Raw genomic sequence first — 22916 nt, 5'->3', positions numbered from 1 at the left:
AACAGGGGCTCTGTGTCCTGCTGAGCTTCCTTCACACCTGCAGTGAGACCCTCTGGAGCACACCCATCCCAAACGAGGTGTGCTGGTCCTCTGAGCTCCCTTCCCTACCCCTGCAGCCCCAGGACCCCCCAGCACCAAAGGAAGGGGGCTGTGGGCACCAGTGCTGGAAATAGCACTTGACCTCTGCTGGGAGCACAGGAAGTTTTGCATGTGGGTTCGTCAGAGGGCCAGGCTGATTTTAGGAAGCACTCTTGCCCAATTTCAGGGAAGTGAGTGGCAACTTCAGCCAGCTTCTGCTTACCCGAGTCTGGGGTCACAGGAGTTTGTTGCTGATGCTCCTCGTAAAGCTCCTCCCTCACTGTGGCTGATGAGGGGAGCCAAGAAAAGTGGCACTGAGGGCCATCAGCACCTGGAAAGGGATGCACCAAGGGTGGGAGAACATGGGAGTAGCCCCAGGGGATATATTTGTCAGACTCTTCTAAAAGGCTTTATTTTTCAAAATATACAGTTTATTTACAATTGTAGTGTCTAAGTTTTACATATAAATTTATTCCAAACCTTTAAATATCTGCAGTAAACATTAGGGAAAAAAATAATAAAAAATAAAATCACAGGATCAGCAAAAAAAGGCATCTCATAGTAATTCTGTTCATTGGAGTTTGAGTTTCAAGTAGCCAATGTCTACAAAAACCATGAACTTGATAAATCTGGCAGAGAGATACGGGTGCACTGGTTAGAAAAAGGCACAATCCAGACCTGCAGGACCCCCCAAAAGGGCTGCAGGCCAAGAAAACCCTGTGCTGAGATCGGGCCGGGAGAAGGACCCAGGATACAGAATCCCCTCGGAAGGAGTTAGGGGATGGGGTTAACTGCAGCCCTGGAGAGGGAGAGCACTCTGGGAGGAACAGGGGCCTCAGGGGCCAGGGCAGAGGACGGAGGGCAGCACCAGGCACTTCATCTCTCAGGCAGCAGATCTGCCTGTGCATCCATGGCCTGGAGCAGGAGGGCACCAAGGGAGGGGCAGGAGCCCCCCAGGGGGCCCCAGAACCTCTTCACACCCTCAGTCCCCCATCCCCTTGGCCGTGCCACAGCTGAACCACAGCACTCTGGGAGGATGGTCCAGTGTGGAGCCACTGCTGTGGCACAGCCCCAGGAAGGGGGCAGGGACCAGCTGGCCTTGCCGAGGGCTGGGGAGGGACCGACCCCAGCCCAGGGGGGACGGAGCTGGGAGCCAGGCACTGTGCTGGGGCTGTCAGTCCTCTTTCTTGAAGGTCTCCTCGGGGATGAGTGTCCGGAAGGGGTAATCCCAGAAGCGTGTGCTGATGCCAAAGCCTGCGGGCAAGGGGAGAGAGTGCTCAGCCCATGGCACCACCATGGCCGGGGTGTTGCAAGGGCTCTGTGTTAATCAGTGAGGGAGGAGTGTCTGTGTTTTGAGGAGGGAGGAAGGCAGGGAGAGGGCAAGGAGGAAGAGCAGAGGGAGCAGGAGCCGGCTGGGCCATGCCACCAGGCCCATGGATGATAGCTTATCTGGATGGGGCGTTTTCTCCTAGGAAACTGGGCAAAGGGCAGGTTGAGCAAGCGCCAGGCTGGGAGAGGTTTGGGGCGGGTCTGGGGAAGCCCAGGGCCTCACCCTGCCTCCTGGCAGGAAGAGATGCTGCCCCAGGATGGGACAGGCACCCAGCTCCATGAAGGCTTGGCCTCCACCCTGGCATCCCCAGTGGCATTAATACCCACGGGCTGCTGCCTTCACCCTGTACCACTCTGGCTTCCCATCCTCAACCTGGGGGCCGAGAAATGTGCCCCATGGGCTGCAGCACCTCACACGCTGCTTCCCCAGCAGCACGGTGCTTGACCTTCCCAATCCCAAATCCCAAAGACCAAATATTTTGGAGCGTTAGTGGCACACGTGCGGGTAGACCGGGCTTTGACAGCCCCCGCCCCTGCCGGCACGCACAGGGCGGGGACAGGGCGCTACCTGATCTTTGGTGCTCAAAGTGGTGCTTGACGTGATAAGCCTTCAGGCCATACAGGTAGGTGCCTTTTCTGGGCGAGCCGTAGTGGAGGTAATAGTGCATCATGTCGTAGATGACGTAGCCACAGAGCCCCCCGACGAACACGGAGAGCCCCAGCACCTCGGGCAGCAGGAGCCGCAGGACGCCGTAGAAGAAGCCGATCACCAGCGAGGCCGGCACGGGAGGGAAGACCAGGCGGGAGCTGTCGAAGGGAGACTGGAAGCGGAGAGGGACGGTGGGACGGGCAGCTCCTGGCTCACCCTCCCTGCCTCAGAACATCTCTGCCAAGCATTGGGGAAGCTCATCTGGGAGAACACCAAAAATCCTCCCCAAGGACGTACCCAGTGGCAAGAGCAGCCCCCCATGCACGCCAAGAGGGCCAGGCGGGTGGTGGCTTTAACTGCAGGTCCCCAGGCTCCACGGGGACATTTCCTCCAGCAAAGCTAGAGGGAGACGTGGCTTTTTTGGTGTTCCCCCTTGCCCAGCTGGAGCTTGCAGATTTAACTCCAGCTTCTCCAAGCCTGTCTTGCAGCCCTCACTGGTATTGGGTAAGGGCCCCACTTGGATGCCACCAGTCACAGCGAACAGGCACAAACAGGCTCTGCCTGGGCAAAGGCCATGCAGAAACAGGCTCCACCGGAGCAAAGGCCACCATTCCCACAGCCCAGCGGGCGCCAGCGGGGGCGGGAGCCGCGACTCACCTTGTGATGCTGCCCATGCAGCAAGAAATGCAAGGTGATGAGATAGTAGTTACTAGCGGGTGGCTTCATGTGGAAGACAAAGCGATGGATGAGGTACTCTAGCAGGGACCACAGGAACATCCCCAGGAGGAAGATGAAGGGGAAGTAGTATTTGTGGACAGGGATGGAGTACTCTATACAACGAGACATGCAGCGGTCAGCAGGGCGGGTGCTCTTATCCATCACCAGCCTCCCACTGGTATCCAGGTGAAGCTCAGCTCTCCCTCCCTCCCACCTCTCATCCACCTCCTGCCCTGAGCTTCTCCAGGGAGCTACCTGCCCAAGCACTGCTCCTAAACCATGTTTTCCTCTGATTCCCACTAATTTACAGAAACAGTTGGCTTTTCACTACCACAAGGAGCCAGTGAGGGGGGTCTCCTGCATCCCAGATGCCGACGAGGGGGACGTGCACTGCAGGGACTGCCCCAACCTTACAAAGCTGCTTCGCCTACCAGAACAAGGCAGGAGGGACCTTATCTGCACAGGCAGCACTTGTGACAGTAAAACAGTGTTGTTGGTGTTGGGGTTTCTTTTTTTTTGGGCAAAAAGAATAGGTTTGTTGGGCAGTTTCCCCCGCAGAGCATTTTTCAGCCACCTCCTTCTTTCAGGGCTGGCTGCCAGCCCTGCGTCCTCTCTAGCAAAATTAAGATTCTTCCCCAAACCTGCTTATTTTTAGTAAAAAAACCCCAAAACCTGAATGCCAGCAAGGTGCTGGGCACCAAGGAGCAGGGGGGTGCCAGTGCAGCAGGCAATTCCCCCTCCCCCAGCCGGGCACAGCTGGCACTGGGTGGCACCTTGCAAAAAAAAAAAAAAAAAAAAAAGGGAACCCAGCAAAAAAAAAAAAGGCAACAAAGAAGACAGCCTGCCCCGGCCACGCTTGTTATTCCCGGGGGAGCAGACAGTGGGAGATTCAGGGGCAGGCGCTTCGGGCAAACAAGCCCCGCACTGTGCGATGCCGGCGGCGCTGAGAGCCGGGTTTGTTCGCCCGCCACGCCGGCATTCAGCCACCGCCCGGGTGGGCGTCGGGGCTTGGAACAAACCCCGGCGCTGGCGGGCTCGGTTTTGGGGACGGAGGGAAGGGAGGCAAGAGAGAGCGGGCTGCAGCCCGGGTCAGCGGGCTCCGTGCCTCTATCGATCCCCCGGAGGGACCAAATCTTGGGGCAAGAGGAGGGGAGGGAGGTGGGCGAGCTGAAGTGGCTTCATGCGGGGGCCGTGCCGGTGCTGCAGGGACAGGTGCTCACTCCTGCGTGCGGCTTGTGGTGAGCATGCATGGAAAGGGGACAGGAGGGGATGCAGAGGTCTCCCCCCACCCAGGGCTGTCCTGCCCCTGGACCCAGAGTGGGGACGGTAAATGAAGCCCAAAGGCTTTGCTGCTGCTCGTACCTGTGGTGAAGGAGGAGAAGAGCCTGGTGTTGCCCTGAGCGAGGGAGGTGTAGCTGAACCAGCTGAGATAGAGCACCACGGGCGTCCACACCAGGAACACCACGTACCTGTGGGGTCAAGGGAGATGTCAGAGGGAGCATCCCACTGGCTGGCAAGTCATTCCCTCCCCCCTGTGGAAGCACCGGCTGGGGCACAGTGCAGACCCCAGGAGCTCACCACGCTGTCTTGGAGAGGGACTCAAGGATGTCCGAGTGGAAGAGGCGGATGGGCCGATCCACGGGTTGGTGCACCCACTCGTCGTACTTCTCCCCTAAGTAGCCCACCTGCCACAGCAGGGGCTTCTGCCAGTCTACCAGGTCCTGAGGGCGTAGACAGTGGTTATTGGCACCCACAGTGGGACCCACACACCACCCCAGTATCAGGCACAAAGCTGAGCCTCAGCTGCGGGATTTTGGGCTGCAAACCCCTTTCCGTGCCCCACAGGCAGTTGCTCCTCATTCCAAGAGCAGCAGTGCGGGGCAGATGAGGAGCCAGACACACATCAGCCCCACGTACCCAGGAGTGAGGGCTGAGCTCGCCCCGTGCCACCAGGCACCTGCTGCTGGTTCAAGGTGAAGGTGGTGGCTTACCCAGACTTGGCTCAGCACCAGGCCCTGATAACTGAGGCTCTTTGCCCCTCGAGCTGCCAAGATTAGATAGCAAGCAGTGATAAGTCCCAGTAGAGCACCACCAGTGGCACGTGGATCCCATCCCCATGGCATTGCCAAGGACTTTTCTCCTTGTGGAGAGGGCACAGGAGATGGCAGCTGTTTGGGCACTCCAGCAGCGAGGAATGAAGTGGAATGGGATAGGGAGCAGGGATACAAGATGGGAATACAGACTCCAGTGCTGCTGCTGTGCATGGCTGCACTCAGGGGTCTGCAAGAGCAAGAAGGAACCCGTGCGTGCAGCATTGCAGCACGGGATGGAAATGGGGAGATGGAACCGGCAGCACCGCCTCTGCCACTGCTCGGCAGCCCCGGACGCGTCTGCCGCCGGCCCGGCCAGATAAGGTGGAGTCTCGGTCCCGCCCCTGCCCCGGGACTGAAACCGCGCTCGCCTGATCTGGGCAGCTCCCCTTGGGCCGCTGGTGCCGCCCGGCACCGGCACAGCAACCTGTGCTGCTGGTGGGGATGGCTCAGGTCGGGGCATTCCAGGTCACTTGGGGATGATACATTCAGTTTTAAAGGCAGTTTTAAAGTGATAAAATATTATTATGCGGGGGTGAAAGGTTCTCCTGCTCAAAAAAAACCCTTCTGCAAGATAAAAGCACACTCATTGACAAGCTGGGACCATGCAAGGCACGGTGGCCAGATGGTGCCATGGAGGGCAGGGACAGCCAAAGGCACCTGGGGGACAAATCCCCACTGCTGTGGCATCCTCAGAGAGGAGCTGGCAGGTCAGGGAGCACCCTGTGCACATGGGGATCACCCTGCCCAGGCTGGGGAATCCCTTAGTGCTCATTACCGGAGCTTAAGCAAGGGAAAAAAAAATAAAATAAATAAAGCAAGAAAAAAAATAAATAAAGCATGGAAAAAAAAAGAAGTAAAGCAAGCAAGGTGTGGCTTGGCTACATATCCCACTGGAAGGGCACAGCTGCTGTCAGAGAAAGCCATCTCTCCCATGTTGCTGCAATGGGAGCCTCCCAATGCGGCCACACCTGTGCAATAAAGCATGAGCAATAATGCCATCTGCACCAGGAGAAAGGGCAGAAGCAGTTGGATCAACTCAGCTCCCTCCTGCCATCCCTCCCATCCCAGAGATCAGCAGAAAGCCAGAGCTCGTGCAGGGAAGAGGAGACCTGGTGTTTCCTGGGAACACTCAGACAAACAGCAGAGGAACCCCAGGGCTCTTACCTTTTCCACATCCACTGTTTTGTAGCAAAGATCTGTCTGCTCTGGGATCTGGGCTGCAGCATCCACCACCTTCTCATCCACTGTTTCAGAGAGGCTCTGAAAAAAGAAGGAAAACCCTGTGGTGAAGCATCAGCGGCAGACACAGTTTGGGACAGCGATGGCACCCAGGGGCACGGGCAGAGAGAGCTCGTGCCTGCCAGCTAAATAAATATGGGGAAAAATCTGATGAATTTCAGTCAGTCAGTTCCTGCAGAGCAGGTTCCTGAGGGAAGCAGCTGCCAGCAAGCTGCACTGCCCTTCAGACCGTGCACCGAGCATCGCGTGCTTGGGGCTTTTTTGGAAACCTTCTGCCAAGCCTGGAGTTTGGAACACCCCGTCAGCTGCCAGGACGGCACTGGTGCTTCAGGGTGGCAACACAGAAACCCCTTGGCCAGCATTTCCCCCTGCAAACAGGCAGTGCTCACCTTCCCAGGGGTATTGCCAGGTTAGTGCTCCCTCCTCCCCTGCTCTCCAGCAAAAGCCCAGCTCGGTGTTTTGGTCTCCAAGGAAGCTGGGCTGCCAGAGCAGGGGAGCTGGTGCCACCACCCTGACTCCAGGCACAGGTCGAAGCACAGAAGGAGGGAGTTCATCCCAGGGAAAAAGGCAAAGTGCCCTTCACAGGGCGACACTGGGCCAGGTGCCTTTGCCACGGGCTATGGAATATGGGGAGTGGGGGTTTTGGCTCAGAAGGGCACACCGAGGCACAGGGGACGCACCAGTGCAGTGACAGCGGGATGAAGACCCATCTGTGGTCCCACTGCCAGGGCTGGCTGAGGAACAGGAGAAACCTGACTTGTGTGGTGCTTGGAAGCAAACACGTCGCCGGCTGCCAGCACCGGCCTCCCTCCCGTGGTCACGCCAGCTCCGGCGCCGGCCGCGCCGCTGGTGGGGGGCTTGGTGAGGTTGCAGCGTGCCCATGCAAACCCCAAGCCAGCCGTGCCCCCCGGCAGCAGCACCAGCTCCCTGTGCAGGACGTGCCAAACATGCCTTTTCTCCCGCTTTGTCACCTTGAGTTACCCATTAACCTGGAGCAGGGTACGGCGTGGCCCGGCGGCCGCAGCACAGCCGTGCCCAACAGGACTTCCAGCTGTGCCACTTCCAGAGAGGAAGGGTTTTCTCCCAACTCCTCACTGCTCCGAGAGGGATGCAATGTCATCATATTCATGGGAATACCCACCCTGGCAGCTGCAGGAGGAGACAGAAAGCAGGAGAACCTCTCTGGGGTGGTCAGGACTTTACTCTGTGCCGTGTTGGTGACACCGAGGCAGGGCTCAGGCACTGTTTGCCGACAGCAGGCACTCCTTGCCAGCTGTGCTCCCACTCCATTTCCTGGGCTAGCTGGATTTCAAGCCTCATTCTGCTGGTACAGGAGCTGCACTACCCAGCTCTGAATCAGTCCCTCACCTGGGGCAGCAGGCAGGGAAAGACAGGGGATATTTCAGCCAATATTTCCAGGCTGGAATCCTGCTGCCATCAGTTTTACTGCAGGCAGTGCCGATGAGAGCTGATGCTGTGGGTCACCACACCTCCCTCTGCAAGGGGTTCCCACTGCTATTTTCAGCATTGCACACTCTGTCCTTCAGCCAGACATCCCAAAAGCCTGAGGTAGGTGGGATGCCTTAAAATCCAGGCAAGCATGGTAAAGTTACAGTTTTGCCTCTGCCCTGCAGGTGCTTTGGAAGAAAATTCAGCTTCAAGAAAGAGAAACGGCTCAGTTTATCCATGCCCTGAGAAATGAGCTGGTGCTTTCCACCTCCACGCTTGCACCACAGCCTAGCCAGCAGCAGGAAGGATGCTTAAGAAAGCCCAGCTGATGCAACACCCAACACCTCTCCTCCCTTTTCCGAAGTGTTCACACGCCTCCAGTTCCCCTGCCCATGGATGCCTGAGCACCATGTCATGGCTGGAGGCTTCCCTGTCCTGCCAGGTCAGGGACGCGGACGGAGGGCTCATATTCCACCTCGACACTGGCGCCTGGATTGGGTGCCACCAGTGAGATGCCATTGTCCCTGCATGCTACAGCAGCTCCCTGCCATCACCTGAGTCACCTCCTCCTCCTCTTCCTCAGCTGGGGAGCAGGGGAGGCCTCTCCTCTTGCTCGCCCCGGGGCTGTCAAAGGCAGGACCGGTAGCTGTGGCGCAACCAGGATGCAAGCCAAGCCGTGCCGGCGTGCCCCGGCTGGCTCCCCGGAGCTGTGACATGCTCCTGCCTGCCCCAAGCGTGAAGGGGCCCCACAGGGATCAAGCCCCACCAGCTCTGGGCCAGTGCTCGGGCTTCTGCCCATCCTTCTCCAAACAGGAGGTGGGTTGGAAAGACACTGAAGGGCTCTGCCAGAGCTGAGCTCTGCTGTCACGTGTGGGTGATGGAAATGCATCCGAGTTGGACCCAGGAAAACAGGTCCTGCCAGGGAAGAGGTGCAAGAGGCCTGATGTAAGGAAGGGAAAGTCAACACCTATGAAGTGCCGCCACCCCAAGTGAGTGGCAGCCCCAGCAAGGTGCCGACTCTCCTGCTGGTGGCAATGGGGCCAAACACCCAGAGTGCCACTGGTCACACGATCCAGTGACCGGGTGACCCAGCACCCACCTGGGAGCATCCAGCTGCCCTGCATGGATCAGGTGGGGAGCTCAGCACTGGCCCTGCAGCAGCTGGAGAGTGCTGGCTATGTCATCCCAGTGCTGCCCTGCATCAAGGCTTGGGGCATTGAAAGGAGAACAAAATCCAGCTGTGATGGGAGCAGGTACAAACAGGAGGGGTGTTCTGATGCAGTGTTCGGTGTTCCTGGGATGCAGGAGGAGAACTGAAGCCTCTCCCTGGCCCAGGCAGGGTGATGCTGCCTGCAGACAGCTGCTCTGCCAAAAGCCTGGCCCCAGTTTTTCCACCTGTGACCATTTGCCCAGTGAGTCAAACCCCACAGGAGCCCTGCCATGCCTCTGCATCACTCCAGAGCCTCCAGCAACTTCACCATGCTCCTCAGCACCTCAGTTTGCTGGTGTCCACATGGGAGAAGCTCTGTTGGCATTGCAGGTACAGGCACATAGCTTGAGGACACCCCATGAGGCATAGAGAGCCCAGGTGAGGTCCCCACCCTCAGTGGCACCACCATCCCACCAGCATCATGGTCCCTGGGCAGCAGCTGGCAGAGCCCCACGAGGCTGTGTCTCAGCCAATTAAACAGTGGGTGCAGCAGGACTATTAAAAGGAGGTGAATTTAACTCCTTCTAATCATAGTAATAATATAAAAGGCCACTTCTTCTTACATCACCTCCAAAGAGGTGCCCTGGGTGTCTGGCCCACATCCAAGCGCGCTCAGGCTGGGATGGAAAGCCGGGGCGAGCCTGACACACAGTGATGTGGACAGGAGAAAGAGGAGGACACTAATTCCAAGAGGGATAGAGGATTTGCTCTGACTCACGGCCATGTCATGCACCCCAAAGAGGTTGTGATGAAAAGTCTCTCATTGCTTAAATTGGAGGGGTAATTAGATGATCCAGTTTCCTTCTAGCAAGGCTGTTAAAATCCTGTCTAGTTTGGGTAATTATCACTTCTCGCTTTGATCTCCCCTGTATGTCCTGCTTGCATAGATAAAACATTTGGGGGTTAATTTGTCCTTAGCCAAATGGGTCTGGGTGACGCAGAAGAGGGACCTGTATCTGAAGGAGACAGCCAGACTCTCAAGAGCCACAGAAAGGGGTGTGGAGAGGCCAGCGGGATGAAGGCTGGATCTTATCTTCTTTGCCTTTCCTGCATTAACACATTTTTTCCCCTCCCTCTCCAAAACCCTGAAAATCCCTGGGGAAAGCAAGGAGAAGATGCTGGATGCCTGTGGGACTGCAGCAACCTGCATCCCTCAGCACGGGAATGATGGAGCCCTGGGACTTCCAGCGGGCGAGGAAAGGCACTGGCAAAGCTGTGGGGACCCACAGCCAAACTGGGGCGATGCAGCACCTCCTGCAAAGAGCTGTTTGGGGTATGTGTGCCCCAAAGCAGCCAAACCATGAACCAAGTACCACTGAGGGCATCGACTCCCACCCGCCGGGGATTTTTGGAGGGCGGCAGGTTGGGCAGAGCAGCTCACACATCAGTTCCGTGCCGGACGCAGCCCCACCGTGCAGCAGGCAGTTCTAAACCTCGCCCTCAGTGTGACAACCCTGGGATGGTTTATGTGGCAGCAGGCAGCGTGTGATCTCCCTGCTCCCCGGTGTTATCACGCCATGTATTTGCATTGCGATGGTGGCAGTTCCCCTCGGCGCGAGAACCCGTTTGTCCGGTACCTTCCTTCGCCCCAGCCCGCTGGGCTCGTCACGCCTGCGAGGAGGCGGCGGCTCCGCGAGTGTCCCAACAGAGGAGGTGCCGTCGCTAGGATCCATCTGGAGAAAGTGCAGGCATTGCGCTGAGGCTGAAACAAAGCCCTGTCTGTGGCGCTGGGGCCGAGGCTGCGCCACGGGGAGAACAACCAGCGAGCGCAAACAACCGGCCAGAGGGACCGAGCGGTCACCGACCTCGCCGGGATGCCGAGAGGGGAACGCGGCCGCTGGGCTGGCAAAGGGGGCTGGGCTGGCCCCGCTGCTCAGCATCCTGCCCACGGTGTGCTGGGAGGGTCAGTAGTTGGGGGGTAGTGCCCAGTGCCACATGGTGGCACTTGCCCAGGGCACTTTCCTTTCTGCCTGGGCAGCCCGGGGCGGGCACAGTGGGGACAGAGCTGTGTCACAGCCACCCATGGCCCATGCTAGGCGGTTAGGGAGGCAGCTGGGCTCCTCTCCCCAGCACTGGCTGCTCACCACCAGCAAGCCCACCAGTGGTCCCTGGTCGAGTGCTGACAGTCAGGAAGGGTGTCCTGCCCCATTGCCCATCTCGTGCCACACAGTCCTGCTAAAACTGACACTGAGCTCCATCTCCTGCAACCCTCCAAAGACCCCAAACCTTCCATGCCATGCTGGCACCCAAGGATCACCCATCAGCCCTATCTCCCTACAGGGAGGGGTGTGGCCATGGAGTGGGACCCTGTAGCTACCAGGCTCTGTGCACTTGGCACATGGTCTGTCGTGGGCCCTGAGGGGCCTGGGCTCTGTGTGCCTTGGGGTCCCCCTCAGGCCTCCTGGGAGCCAGTGTGCCCCATGCACTTGGGACCTTGGCACCCTGTACACCTCAGGCACCACCCATGCAGGACCTTGGGAGCCTCAAACATCCCCTGTCCCCTTCACCCTTCACATGCTGTTCACCCCAGACCCTACAGGGCCCGGTCCTAAGGGTTCCATGCTGCTCAGACCCAACACACACCATGTCTCATACAGCTCAGACCTGGATGCACTATACATGCTATACACCACATACACCCCAAAAACTCCATGCCCTGTACACCCCAGACTCTATACAGCCTCTTGAACAGCTCAGACTCTGAGAAACCTGGACCTTGGATGCCCTACTGACCCTGCACAGCTCAGGTCCCACAGAGCTGGGGCACCCTATCAAAACTCTATGCATGCTGGACTCAGGGCCTGGGGCACCTTAGAGAGACCCTGTACATCTCGGTTCGGGACATGGGGCACCCTAGAGAGACCCTGCACATCCCGGTTCGGGACATGGGGCACCCTATAGCCTCTGTACCTGCCAGTTCCGGGTCCTGGGGCACCCCATAACCCCTGTCCATCCCGGACGCGGAACTTTGGGCACCCCATAGAGACCGTACACGCCGTCCCCAGGACTCCCCACAGCCCGCGCCCGCCCTGGTCCCCGCTCGGCGCGCAGCCCCCGCACCGCCGGCGGTACCTGCTCGTCGCCGGGCTCCATCTCCCCCACGTAGTACTGCTCCAGCCAGCGGCGGGCGTTGGCCGAGTGCCGGTGGGGCGGCCCGTCCAGCGCGGCGCTCACGTCGGTGCCGGCCCGGCGCCGCAGGAGCTGCTCCCCGCCCGGGTGCAGCCGCACGAAGCCGCTCAGGTCGTAGAGGCGGCGGTGGCAGGAGACCAGGCAGGCGCCCTGCGCGCAGCGCGCCCGCACCTCGGCGGCGCTGAAGGACCGCGGCCCCGCCGTGGCCATGGCCCCGCCGCCGGTGCCCGTCCCGCTGCCCGGCTCGTCCTGCCCCGGCCCGTCCCGCCGCGCTCTGCCCGCACCTGCTCATCTGCATACATGAATATCCCGCCCGGCCACGCCCCGGGCCGCGCCCCCCGCAGCGCATTGGGCGGCGGGGACGGGGCGGGCCGCGGTTTGGGCGGGTGGGGAGGCCCTGCCCCGCCGCAGGTGCCCCGATGCCGGGAGGTGGGAATGCCGCATCCCGCGGGTGGGTGATGGGGGAGTGGGGGGAGAGGGGGATGTGTCTCTCAGGGGGCCCGTGGGAACGCTCAGGGTGGGGGAATGGGGGGTCTGGGCAACCTTGGATGGGTTGAGGGGGGCACTGGGGTGCCCCAGAGGTGGAAGTGGAGTATGGGCATCCCTGAGGGAGAGACGGGGCTGCGGGGGCATCGCAGGGTGGTAACTGGGGGGCATAGGGCACCCTGGGGGTATCACCCTTCCCAAGGTACCAACTGCCCTCCAAGATCCACAGTGGCCAAGGCAGGGGGTACCCCAGACCCAGCTCAGAGCCCCCTTGGAGAGCAGGGGTCCCTCCCGGAGTCCCTCAGAGGCCAACCCACCCCCGAGTCACTTGCCACCAGGCACTACATCCTCCCCTCTGTCTGTTTGCAGATTTATTTCAATATTTAATTAAATTTGTAATTAACTGGTGGGGCAGGGGGCAGGGCAAAAAGCAGCACCAAACTACCCAAAGAATCACAGTCAAATAAATCACAAAAAATGACAAGAAAGGAGCTTTTTGCCCCCATTTGCTGGAAAACCTTCCCTGTGAAAGTAGGGGCCCTTCTTTGGGGTGACACCCTTGACCACAGGGGCTGGCCATGAGCCAGCAAATTTTGGCATTGACAACCACATCGGGCTGCAACTGGTGGTTAAGGTGGGGTTCACCATCCCAAGAATGAGGAGCCCCCCCCGGCCACACCTGTAAGGGTGGGTCATCACACCTCCCCAGCCCCCCGGCTTTGGGGTGCTGTGGGGTGCTGTGGGGTGCTGTGGGGTGCTGGCAGGCACAGCCAGGTGTTCAGGGAGGCCTTTAATCAAGGCGGATGCCAAACCTGCTGTGTCGGTCGGTGCCGGCTCCACATTCCCGCCCAGCTCCCGGAACGGCCCAGCCACCTGCTCAGGGAAAAGTCCTTCGTTGGGGGGGCAGGTTGATTTTGCACCCCGATGGGAGCAGAAGGGTTTTGGGGTGGGCATGCTCCTGGCCGGGGCTGCTGTGGGGTACCCAGAGTGCATTGGGGGTCCCTCGGAGGGGTTTTTGGGCTAGTGGTCTAAAATATCCTTTGGGGGCTGGGTGGAAGGGCCAGAGGGTAGAGGAGTCCTGAGAGGCTGCTGGGAGTTCCCAAAGGAGGTGCTGGGATGGGCTATCCCACTCTCCCCACTACCCTCCATGGCCAAGGTGGCCCCAGTCCTGGTGGGTGAGCTCAGTCTGGTGCCAACATTTGGGGCATCAGGGTGGTTCCTGGGTAGAGATAAAGGATTTTGGGGTGAGTGTGAGGGCAAGGTGAGGGGCAGAGGAAGATCCAAATGTGCTGGGGCTCTCAGTCAGAGGCCACTGCACCCATACCCCAAACCAGATGGGCACCCCAGGCCCCAAATATGCTGAGGGCAGGCACAATGGCTGCTATCCCTTTGTGGGGTGCTGGGGGAGAGGGAGAGGACTTTGCCCATGACCCCACCACAGCCCCCGCCATCTGGTCTTGCCCTTGCAGCCCAGCCCTACCTTGGGTTTTGGAATGTCCAGGTCCCTTAGGCACCACGTGCTGCCAAGGGCCACACTGGGGGCTCGGTGGTAGTTGCAGTTCATGGCAGAGATGGGTCCAGCCTTTGCCAGCCCACAGGGGGCAAAGCTGCCGGGGCACCTCTGGGTCTCCACTGCCGTCCTCTCCCGAGCACATGGGGGTTGTGGTCCCCAGCTGTGCTGCAGCAGGGCTTGGACACATCAGCCAGCCCGTGGAGAGTTGACTCCCCATCTGCCAACAGCTCCTGGGCTTCATGGTGGGGCTCTGTCCCCCATGCAAGGGACGGGGGTGTCCCCAGGGTGGGTGAGCCCAGCTCTGTGGTGAGGATGGGGCTGCAGAGGGACCCTGTCAGCTGCAGAGCAGGGATGCACTGAGCAGTGGTGGCACTGACGAGGGGGATGGCGCTGGCAGACACCACCATAACAGCTCCAAATGGGCAGAAGAGGGCTGTGCCAATGGCCTGTCCCTTGGGACAGGCAGCACCAGGGAGTGGAGTCTCTGCTGATCAGCCTGGCTGAAACGAGAGCAGCCAAATGGCTGTGGCTCATCAGTTCCTGAACTGGTTTACCCACCAGACAGACGGACAGACACTGGGGCTGGCACAAGGGAGACAGCAGGAATGTGCCTCTGGCTTTGGGCAGGATCAGGCCCTGCAGTGCTGGAGGGGCTGATGCTGGGATAATGGGGCTGTGGCCACTGAGGAGGAGGAGGCCAAGAGACACTGCAGGATGCTGCATCCATGGGGAAAGGTTTTCCCTCTCTGCTATTATCACTCCTCGTTTCTCTGCCAAACTCCGATCATCAGGGATTAAACTTCCTTCTCTGCACATGGAAAGCCTCAGTGGGGACAAGAAGGCACACCATGCTCACTACAGCCTTAGTAGGAGAACAAAAAGGGTTTAAAAAGCTGACAGTGGGCTTGAGGGCACAGCGTGGGCTGTCGTGGGAGCTTTCTCTCTCTATTCCAGCTCAGTCCTTGGGAAAGCTAGCATGGATACACAGGTAACAGCCCTTGGGATGCACTTGGCAGGCAGCTGAAGCAAGTTTTGGCAAGCAGCTGCTCAGTGTCGGACCAAAGGTGTCATGCACCCAGCATCCTCCCCTGCAGTGGCCCAGGAAGGGTGCCAGAGCAGGTGTGGGGCACGGGGGCATCTCTGCAGAGTGCTGCTGGCTGGGGTCACACTTCCCTCTCCAGACTGGGGGGAAGCTCCCCTCCCCAGCAGTGTCCAGTCACTCCGGGAGCCTTGGCAAGAGCCTTGGCAAACCCTTGGCACCGGTGATGCCCTGAGGGAAGTGGTTTGACACCCTTCCTACGCAGCGCGTGAGGAGCTCGCTCCCGCCTCGTGCCAAGCGGGCACTTTAATCCCATGCCCCCTCGTGCCAAGCAGGCAGTTTAATCCAATGCCCTCTTGTGCCAAGTGGACAGTTTAATCCAATGCCCCCTTGCTCCTGCGCCAGCAGAAACCACGGATGGGTCACCCCTGTCCCACAGCACAACTGACCGAGGTCCTTGGCACTGTCCATCGGCTGGAGGCTCTGTTTGATTCACCTGGTCTGAGCATGGCAGTGTCCCCAGAGCTGGTCTGGCGCACACTCTGTGCCGAGACTCGCTGCCTGAGCAGTGCCTGCCTCCTCTCCCTTCTCTGAAGTCTGAAATTCAGAGTGAGATTTGGCCACACTGGGGAACGTTTTTGTACTTTCCCAAGTTATTGCAAGCAGCAGGTGGGATCAGGGACAAGCAGTTGGGGAGCAGTGCAGAAGGGACTGGTGTGGGGCACCAGCACACCCCATTTCTGACCATTTATTGCTGCCCAGTGCAGCAAAGACAACATTTCTCTCTTTGCCCGGCTCCAGACAGGTGGGAATAAGGCATTCCTGTTTCCTTGCAATAGCCACTCCTGCATCGAGCTCCCAAAGCAACCACCAGATATGCTGCAGGGTGTGAGAGAACTGCCTGCAGCATCCGGGAAGAAATTCCACCCATCTGTGCAGAGCTGCACAAACAGCCAGGGCAACAAGGGCTTTTCCTCCTTCCTCTGAAGTGCCGGCCATGCTCCTCCTCAGGGCTGCTCACATACTATGGAGATAGACCGTAATGGACTGTAATAACACACTAAATACCACGATTTGTCGGTTCATCACCTTTAAATAACAAGTCTCCTTTCCCTTCCAAGCCACGGGAGCACTCAAGCATGGAAATGAAAATACTTCCGAGCTGAATGGCTGTCACGTAGGGAGGCGGAGGGCGGGAGCCCTCTCCCTGCAGCTCCTGGCACGGAGCACCCCGGCCCCAGGGCTGCCACGGCGCCGGGCAGGACCCCAGTGCCCCCGCCTGCCTCCCTCGGGGGCAGACGCTGCCCGGGGCCTCCCCGGACTGCAGGATGTGGGGTTTTGTTCACCCGCAGCTCAGACACCGCCCGGCTTCGCTTTCCCAAGAGGAGCCTCACAACCAGGGGCAGTTCCCAGGCTGTTGTGCCATGTGCCAGGCAGGGCTGGGGGACACTGGGGGACACAGCAGCCCCCAACTACTGCAGCCACTGAGCCCCCTGGTTTGGGGTGCAGGGAGAGGGCCCTGGGTGCAGCATGCACCACCATGCTGGGAGGGAATGCTGCTGGGGGCTCCCCACGGAGGGAGAACCAGCAGAGCAACACCAAGTTCTATCAGAACAGCACTTAAAAAAATAATTTTAATGTTTTAAGATACAACATCTGTTTATTCCACAGCAGGATCCCACAGCCTGAGCTAGCACAGGGGTTGGGAGGGGGCATGGCAGGGGGCCCCAGAGGGAGGGATCAGCTCTGGCACGGGTGGGGGCAGCCCTAGTGGGCTCATCCCTGACCACACACTCGCCCAAATCCAGAGCTCAGGCTGAGCCCAGCCCAGAGAGGCACAGGCTGTGAGCTCCGGGTGTGCACTCACCACAGAGCAGCGTCCCCGGGCTGGGAGTGCCAGCGGGCACGGCCCCAACAGACAGATCCATACATTCTCCAATTAAAGGTCCACAGGGAGAAAGGGCATAAACTTTTTGCCTCCCTGGATCTTACCATGCTTCCAAAACCCCTTTTTCCCTAGAAACTGCAGCCTCCCTGGCTCAGGAGCCTCATCACTCAAGCACAGCAGCAGCATATCTCAAATTATCCATAATTTTCCCCGTAGAGCTTGGAGACAACAGCCAAAAGGAGTTGCATGGAACCAGTGTCCTTGTGTTTTCTCAGTGAGGAAGCAAAGGCTTTCCAATATGCCACCATCTATGGAAAGACAATGTGGATCCCAAACTCAAAGGCAGGAGCCTTTCCCAGTCACCAGGAAGTGTCAGCTACAAGGCAGGGACAGGTTAAAGTGCATTTTTTCACCTGGTCAGAGCAGGAGACGGAGACACCTTAAAGCCTCGCAGTACTAAAACTGCTGGAAGCAACTAATCCCAGGGACCTTGGGTGCTTGGCTGGGCTTTTTGCACCAGCCACAGGTACTGACCAGTGAGCAGGAAGCTATTTAAGAAGTAATGCTGAAAAATGCCATTTCCTTCTCTTGCTTTATGGGGAAATCTAAACAATGTAAACAACCATTCAAAATAAGTAACTCTGAGCACAGTCTCACAGACTATTTGCTCTTCAAGCGCCATTTACAGCTCACCTTTAGAGCTCACTGTTGGTTGAGAATTATGTCTGCCTTAAGTGTGTAAAACAACTGTTTTGCTCACTTTGAGCCCCTGTAAGGAGGCACCTGGAAAGACACTACATCGCTGGAGTGAGTTTGGCTCTGCCAGGTGGGCTCTTTCCAGGGGAGCTTTCAAACATCTCCTCATCCCAAACGCACCAATGTTCACACACCCCTCTGCAGGAGAGAGCAGTTTTTCTGGTCTGGCATCCATTGCCAGCAATGGACACAGGGAATTCAGTCAAATCAATCTGAAAGCAACCTGGGAAGTGTAGGAGTACTGGAAGCACCTGTAAACATCACCACAGCGCGTGGCCAGGACATCCCGCTTCAGCTCCTCGTGACGATCCCCTCCGGACACCGCGGAGCAGAGCCGACTCAACATGGCTTGGGAATGAAATCCTCCACCCCGTTGCGGGGCAGCCCCGCTGTCCCCCCTGCTCAGAAGGTGCTCTCGAGCAGGCAGTGGCACCCGCAGCCCGTGGGACACACCTCCTGCGTGCGGAACCACTCCATCATGTGGCTGGTGTGGCCCCCGTGTCCGCAGGTCAGGCAGAAGTTGGAGGAGCCGCGCACGGCCACGTGGCAGATGGCGCACTGGAAGGTGAAGCCCTTGCAGATGGCACACTGGGTGCCGCGCACCTCGCTGCGGCAGTGGCTGCAGTACACCCCGAACTCTGCGGGAGGGAAGGAAGGCAGAGCAGGACAGTTAGTGCCGTCGGAATCACGGACAGAGCAGCCCCGCCAACAGCCCCCCTGTTCAGCAGATGAGCTCCCTGAACCCGCTGCCCAAGAGACCTGCCTCAAAGCTCCTCCAGGAGGGGAGAATGGAGACCTTGGTTTGATCAAGGAACGGGCAATCGGAGTGTCAGGGCACCAACTGGCCCACTAATTCCCCTGATAGCTCCAGCTGTCTGCTGGGAATGTCTGCTGGATTTCTACCTTGGGAGACGCTGACACATGAAGGCTTCCCCCGCTCTCATCTGCCTCTCACCACTATGAAGTGTCATTAAGCAGACAAGAACAGCCTCTATTTCTCATCAGAGAGAGGGCTCAGAGTGTACCCAAGGCACCCGATGCCTGCACAGTGCCCTGTCAGCCATGGAGAGCCAACAAGCAGCAATTTTCACTCCAGTAACTCTCCAAGAGTCATTCTGTGCGACAAGGTGAGGCAACTGCTGCTTCTCTGGCATCCCTCACCTGCTTCTCTCCCCACAGGTTAAGCACATCTGCCCCCAGAGCTCTGGGAAGAAGCCGTTTTGCCTTAAGCCGGGCATCTACACTGCAGAAAATATTCTGGGAGAAAAGTTCTCTTTGCCTATTTCTTGACTAGCTCACCCACTTAGGGATCTTGCAATTTTAACATAAGGACACTTCAGCCCAGAATCAACGAGGACAGGGCGTGCCTGAGCTTTTACTCCAAGGGAAAAAAGGACATCCATCAGCACAGAGCTGAGCACTGCTGGAGTGGCAGTCTGTGCATTTCCAGCTTTGCTGCAGAGATGTCACAGGTGTCAAAGCCCTTGAACCAACACCTGCAGGCCTCATCTCCACCCAGAGCAGTGAAGAAGTCAAACCCACTCAGTTGCAGAGCTAAACTCTGTCAGAGGTTAAATGCCACATTTTCAGTGACATTTCAGTGACCAGTGCACACTCTTCATCTGTGTAGCAGGATGTTCTGCATAAGCAGGAGAAAACCAGCTTGGATTTTGCCCTACTTGCAAGCTACTGGTGATGGATTGAGTGTGGGGGAGTCCTGCTGTTTTTAGTGCTGAAGGATGCTAAACCAGCTTGATCAAACTACCTCAGATTAGACCCATCACACAGATAGGTAAGACAAATGCTTCCTCACCAAGGCTGGCATCAACAGGGATAGGAAAGCCCTGGTAGGGAAGGGAGAGGCAGATGTTTATAGAAGAACAAATCAAAGAGCTGATAGCATCTTATTCAAAAATTGAGCAGGCAGGATGACATCTTATCTAAAATTGTACGACTGACAGTCAATCACTTCATACTATGAAAGAGCAGTCCCACTTTTAAATGGTGGGAGTTTCTAACACACCTCCCTTAGATGTCTATGAAGACCCTTCCCTTGGGTGGAGACATCCCCGAAGGTCACTCCTCAAGGTCTCTCACTCAAGGGTGAGTGAGAGAGATTTGCCCATGGCCACTGCTTTGGGTGAGTAACATCAATGTCTACATGACAATTACTAAGCTAGCTTTGATATTATTGATTTAATAACCAGTGCACTATATTAGTAGTTATAACTTTCTATACTGTGTAGTAAATGATTCTGATTAAAGCCTGTTTAGTCCAATCATTATCATTATCATCATCAATTTCAATAAACCCTTCATATTTTATTCATAATAAATAAATAAATTTTTTTCATTCAGTCTGTGACACATCCTGCCCTGCAAGACTGCATGTTCCTAACCTCCTGAGGCAGAGCTGTGACCCTGCCTGGGCAAAACAGGAGCAGACACTCACCAATTCCTTTGTGGGGATCAGGGGGACACGAGACAAACTTCAGAACCTCCGCCCGCTTCTCTCGCAGGCCCCAGCGATAAAGGATTTCTCCATAGCACTTCTTAAAGTCATCGAATTGCTGAGTGTTGGCAGGATCCAGCAGCCTAGAGGAACAAACAGGCTTGTAACTGAGCCTTGTCTCTCAGAGGCTCTGGTTGCAACGCTCTTTCTGGCGACAGCTGTGCTGTAAACGCAGCACTTCCCACATGCTGCTGCAGCACTGCTGAGCACTAATAACTTGTTCTGCGCTCCACGGTGCAGACTCCGTGGGTGGACTGCCCTCCGGGGCCACGGCCACTTAGGGATGTATCATGTGTAATCCCAGCAGTGTTGATCTGCAGGATGAAGCTTCTCCAAGTGATTACATGGATGACAAGGTCTAGGGGTAGGTGTGGTACAGCACCAGCGACCTGGTGATGGAGTTCCAGGTGACTTGGACACAGTGTCACACTTCCCTGAATAACACATATAACCTACCTTTTGTTTTTCTCATGCTGGTCTTTCTCCCGCTCCCGATGATCAGGATACATGAGGTTTCCGTAGCGGAACTCATCCGGAGAAGACTCGCACCAGGGAGTGGAGGCCTGCTCCGTGTCTTTGTTTGCTGCAAGCACCAAGAGCTGTGAGCCCATCTCTGCAAGCACAGCCTCCTCAAAACCAGCCTCAGGAAGGGAGACGGGAGACCACAGGTTTGCACCCCCACGGGTTTCTCTCTGACACATTGTATCACCCTCTGCATTCTGACAAACACTGCCCTGCCTCCGAGATTAAGTGCCAGCACCTCTAAGTGCTTCTCCTGCACTTGTGGTGACAGGACAGGCAGGAGGATCACCAGGTAGAGAAATCTAATGTGGAGGAATCCCTTTTGCCTTCGGCTTTAGACAAAAAGCAACCAGGAAATCAATGCCATGGAGTTTGCTTGGGAACACTGTCCCTGGCAGACCTGGGCTCCTCTTTCCTGGAGAGAGAGGATTCTCATCCATCACCAGGACTGCTGTTACGTAAAGGGGCCTCTGTATGCAAGGTACTGCCCCAGGGGCAGGGAGATGACTGCTAATAACTGCTACAAGGCAATATCCACTCTGCTAACCCCCATCCTCCCCTCTTCCCCATGTCACAGATGCCTTGATATCACACTGAAAACTCACAGCTTTGGTGCTAACAGGGCTGGTGCTGCCCCAGGCTGTGTATATCACTAGGAATTAGCCAACAGCTTCAACTCTTAGGAGGGACTGGTCTTTGTCACCTTTGCAGCTCAGATATTGATGGCACCAAGAACCCAGTCTTCCCAACTGCTGCTGTTTTTCTAGCGACAGGAGAAAGCACAGCATTGCTTTCCCCCCTGAACCCTGTGGAATTAGCTGGCTGATGACATTTCAAGGCCACTCTCTATACTCGTTGAATGACTGTGGTGACTGGGAGAGGTGTCTCAGGATTGGAGAACAGCAAATGCCACTCCTGTCTTCGAAAAGGACAAGAAGGAGGACCCAGGGAACTGCAGGCCAGTCAGCCTGAGCTCGATCCTGGGGGAGGTGATGGAGCAGCTAATCCTGGGAACCATGTCCAGGCACATGAAGGACAAGGAAATTAGCAGGAGTAGTTGGCATGAGTAAAGGCCTTCTCCAAAGACCAGTCAGACAGTATCTACTGAAGTCAGAAGGTGCAGAACTGCAGGAACCTTGATACAGATACTGCAAGTCCTGCTCACTTCCAGCCATGGAATCACACCATGTTGGCCAACCCCCCCCGAGCTGCTCTGGCAGAGCTCATCTGCAATCACAGCCAGTACTAACTCCCTCCTTTCCCTACCACAGGAGCCATCTAAAACCTCGACCAGAATGGAGGGAGATTTCTTTACTTAATACCCAGGTCTCGTACCTATGCTCCAGCCCCCGGTGCCAATTCCAGGATCTGACATGCTGGAACAGGAGCCAGAGGAAGTAAAGCTGGGCTGTTGAGGGAGAAAGGAGAAGAAATCATGTCATCTGCATGAGAGATGTTCAAAGGTATTCAAGACAAATGTGAAAGAAATGGCGACCGTACGTATCGGCTGTGGGAGGCCAGGTTGGAGGCACGCTGAGGAAAGGGGCCGTAGGAGTTGGGGCACCCCTGTAGCCTGGACTGGGCTTCAAACACACTGCAGAGCATGGCCAGGGTCTGCACGTCGTGGAGCTGTGAGTAATGAGCCAGCCTGGGAAATGAAAAGGACAGTGTGAGACTGGGCAGGATTCAGTGGCGAAAACATCGAGACTCCAGGGCAGCTAATTGTGAGCCTGCTGCGTGGTTTGGGTGACGTGACTGCCCACAGGTGGCACGTGTGCTCTGAGGGACTGGGCTGGCTTTTCTGTCACACCTTTGAGAAGGCAAGTTCTCCTGAAAATGCTCATGGCCTAACTGGTGGGAGAAAAACAGGAGCTCTGGGAATCCAGCAGTACTCGTGGCCTGATGTAACACTGGAGCCATTACACTCACTCTCAGCCACAACATCTTTTTGACAAAGCCCTCTGGGGTGCAAGTATCCCACATCTAGGCAAAATCACACAAGGAAAAATCCCATTGCAGGTTTTTTGGATGGCTATGAATTTCTGGTTTGCTCTGAAGACTGAGAGTGATGAAGAACAACCTGTGCTCTGCTCTCATTGCTGCCATGGAGCAGGAGAGAGCTCAGCTAATCAACAATATGGAAAGTACACCACATAAATCCTGTGCCTCCAAACAGAGTGTATCAACAGATACAATTACTAGTTGTAATATGAATTCCTAATTATGCACCCTCCTGAGCAGAGTCACTATCTGGAAGACATCTGTAGCTAACACTTGGCTTTGAGACCACTGGAATGATTTTCCAGT

General features: G+C 57.0%; 2 protein-coding genes across 4 annotated transcripts in view; both read right to left on the bottom strand.

Annotated features, from left to right (window-relative positions):
• Positions 1-487: 487 nt before the first annotated feature.
• FA2H (fatty acid 2-hydroxylase) lies at positions 488-12161 on the bottom strand. Of its 2 annotated transcripts, none has more exons than XM_064670690.1 (7): positions 11837-12161; positions 6031-6126; positions 4352-4494; positions 4136-4242; positions 2714-2886; positions 1976-2228; positions 488-1332 (listed from the first exon to the last, which is right to left on the bottom strand). In XM_064670690.1, exons 1-7 carry the CDS (start codon positions 12101-12103, stop codon positions 1253-1255), a joined length of 1119 nt encoding a protein of 372 aa, XP_064526760.1. In that variant the 5' UTR covers positions 12104-12161; the 3' UTR covers positions 488-1252. The 2 variants fall into 2 exon arrangements, with proteins under 2 accessions (XP_064526760.1, XP_064526759.1); XM_064670689.1 differs by lacking the exon at positions 11837-12161 and adding an exon at positions 10342-11723.
• Positions 12162-16551: 4390 nt separating this feature from the next.
• WDR59 (WD repeat domain 59) overlaps positions 16552-22916 on the bottom strand; it is a 48013-nt gene continuing 41648 nt past the window's right edge. For both annotated transcript variants that reach the window (XM_064670652.1, XM_064670653.1), the window contains 5 exons: positions 22110-22257; positions 21945-22017; positions 20544-20670; positions 20028-20170; positions 16552-18213 (listed from right to left, as the gene is read on the bottom strand). In XM_064670652.1, coding sequence (XP_064526722.1) covers positions 17978-18213; positions 20028-20170; positions 20544-20670; positions 21945-22017; positions 22110-22257 — 727 coding nt within the window. In that variant the 3' untranslated portion in view covers positions 16552-17977. The remainder of the gene's footprint in view (positions 18214-20027; positions 20171-20543; positions 20671-21944; positions 22018-22109; positions 22258-22916) is intronic.

The sequence above is a fragment of the Pseudopipra pipra genome, chromosome 14 (assembly GCF_036250125.1).
Source record: "Pseudopipra pipra isolate bDixPip1 chromosome 14, bDixPip1.hap1, whole genome shotgun sequence".
Lineage (NCBI taxonomy): Eukaryota > Metazoa > Chordata > Aves > Passeriformes > Pipridae > Pseudopipra > Pseudopipra pipra.
The sequence above is the reverse complement of the archived record's forward strand: the minus strand, read 5'-3'. Positions and strand labels throughout refer to the sequence as shown.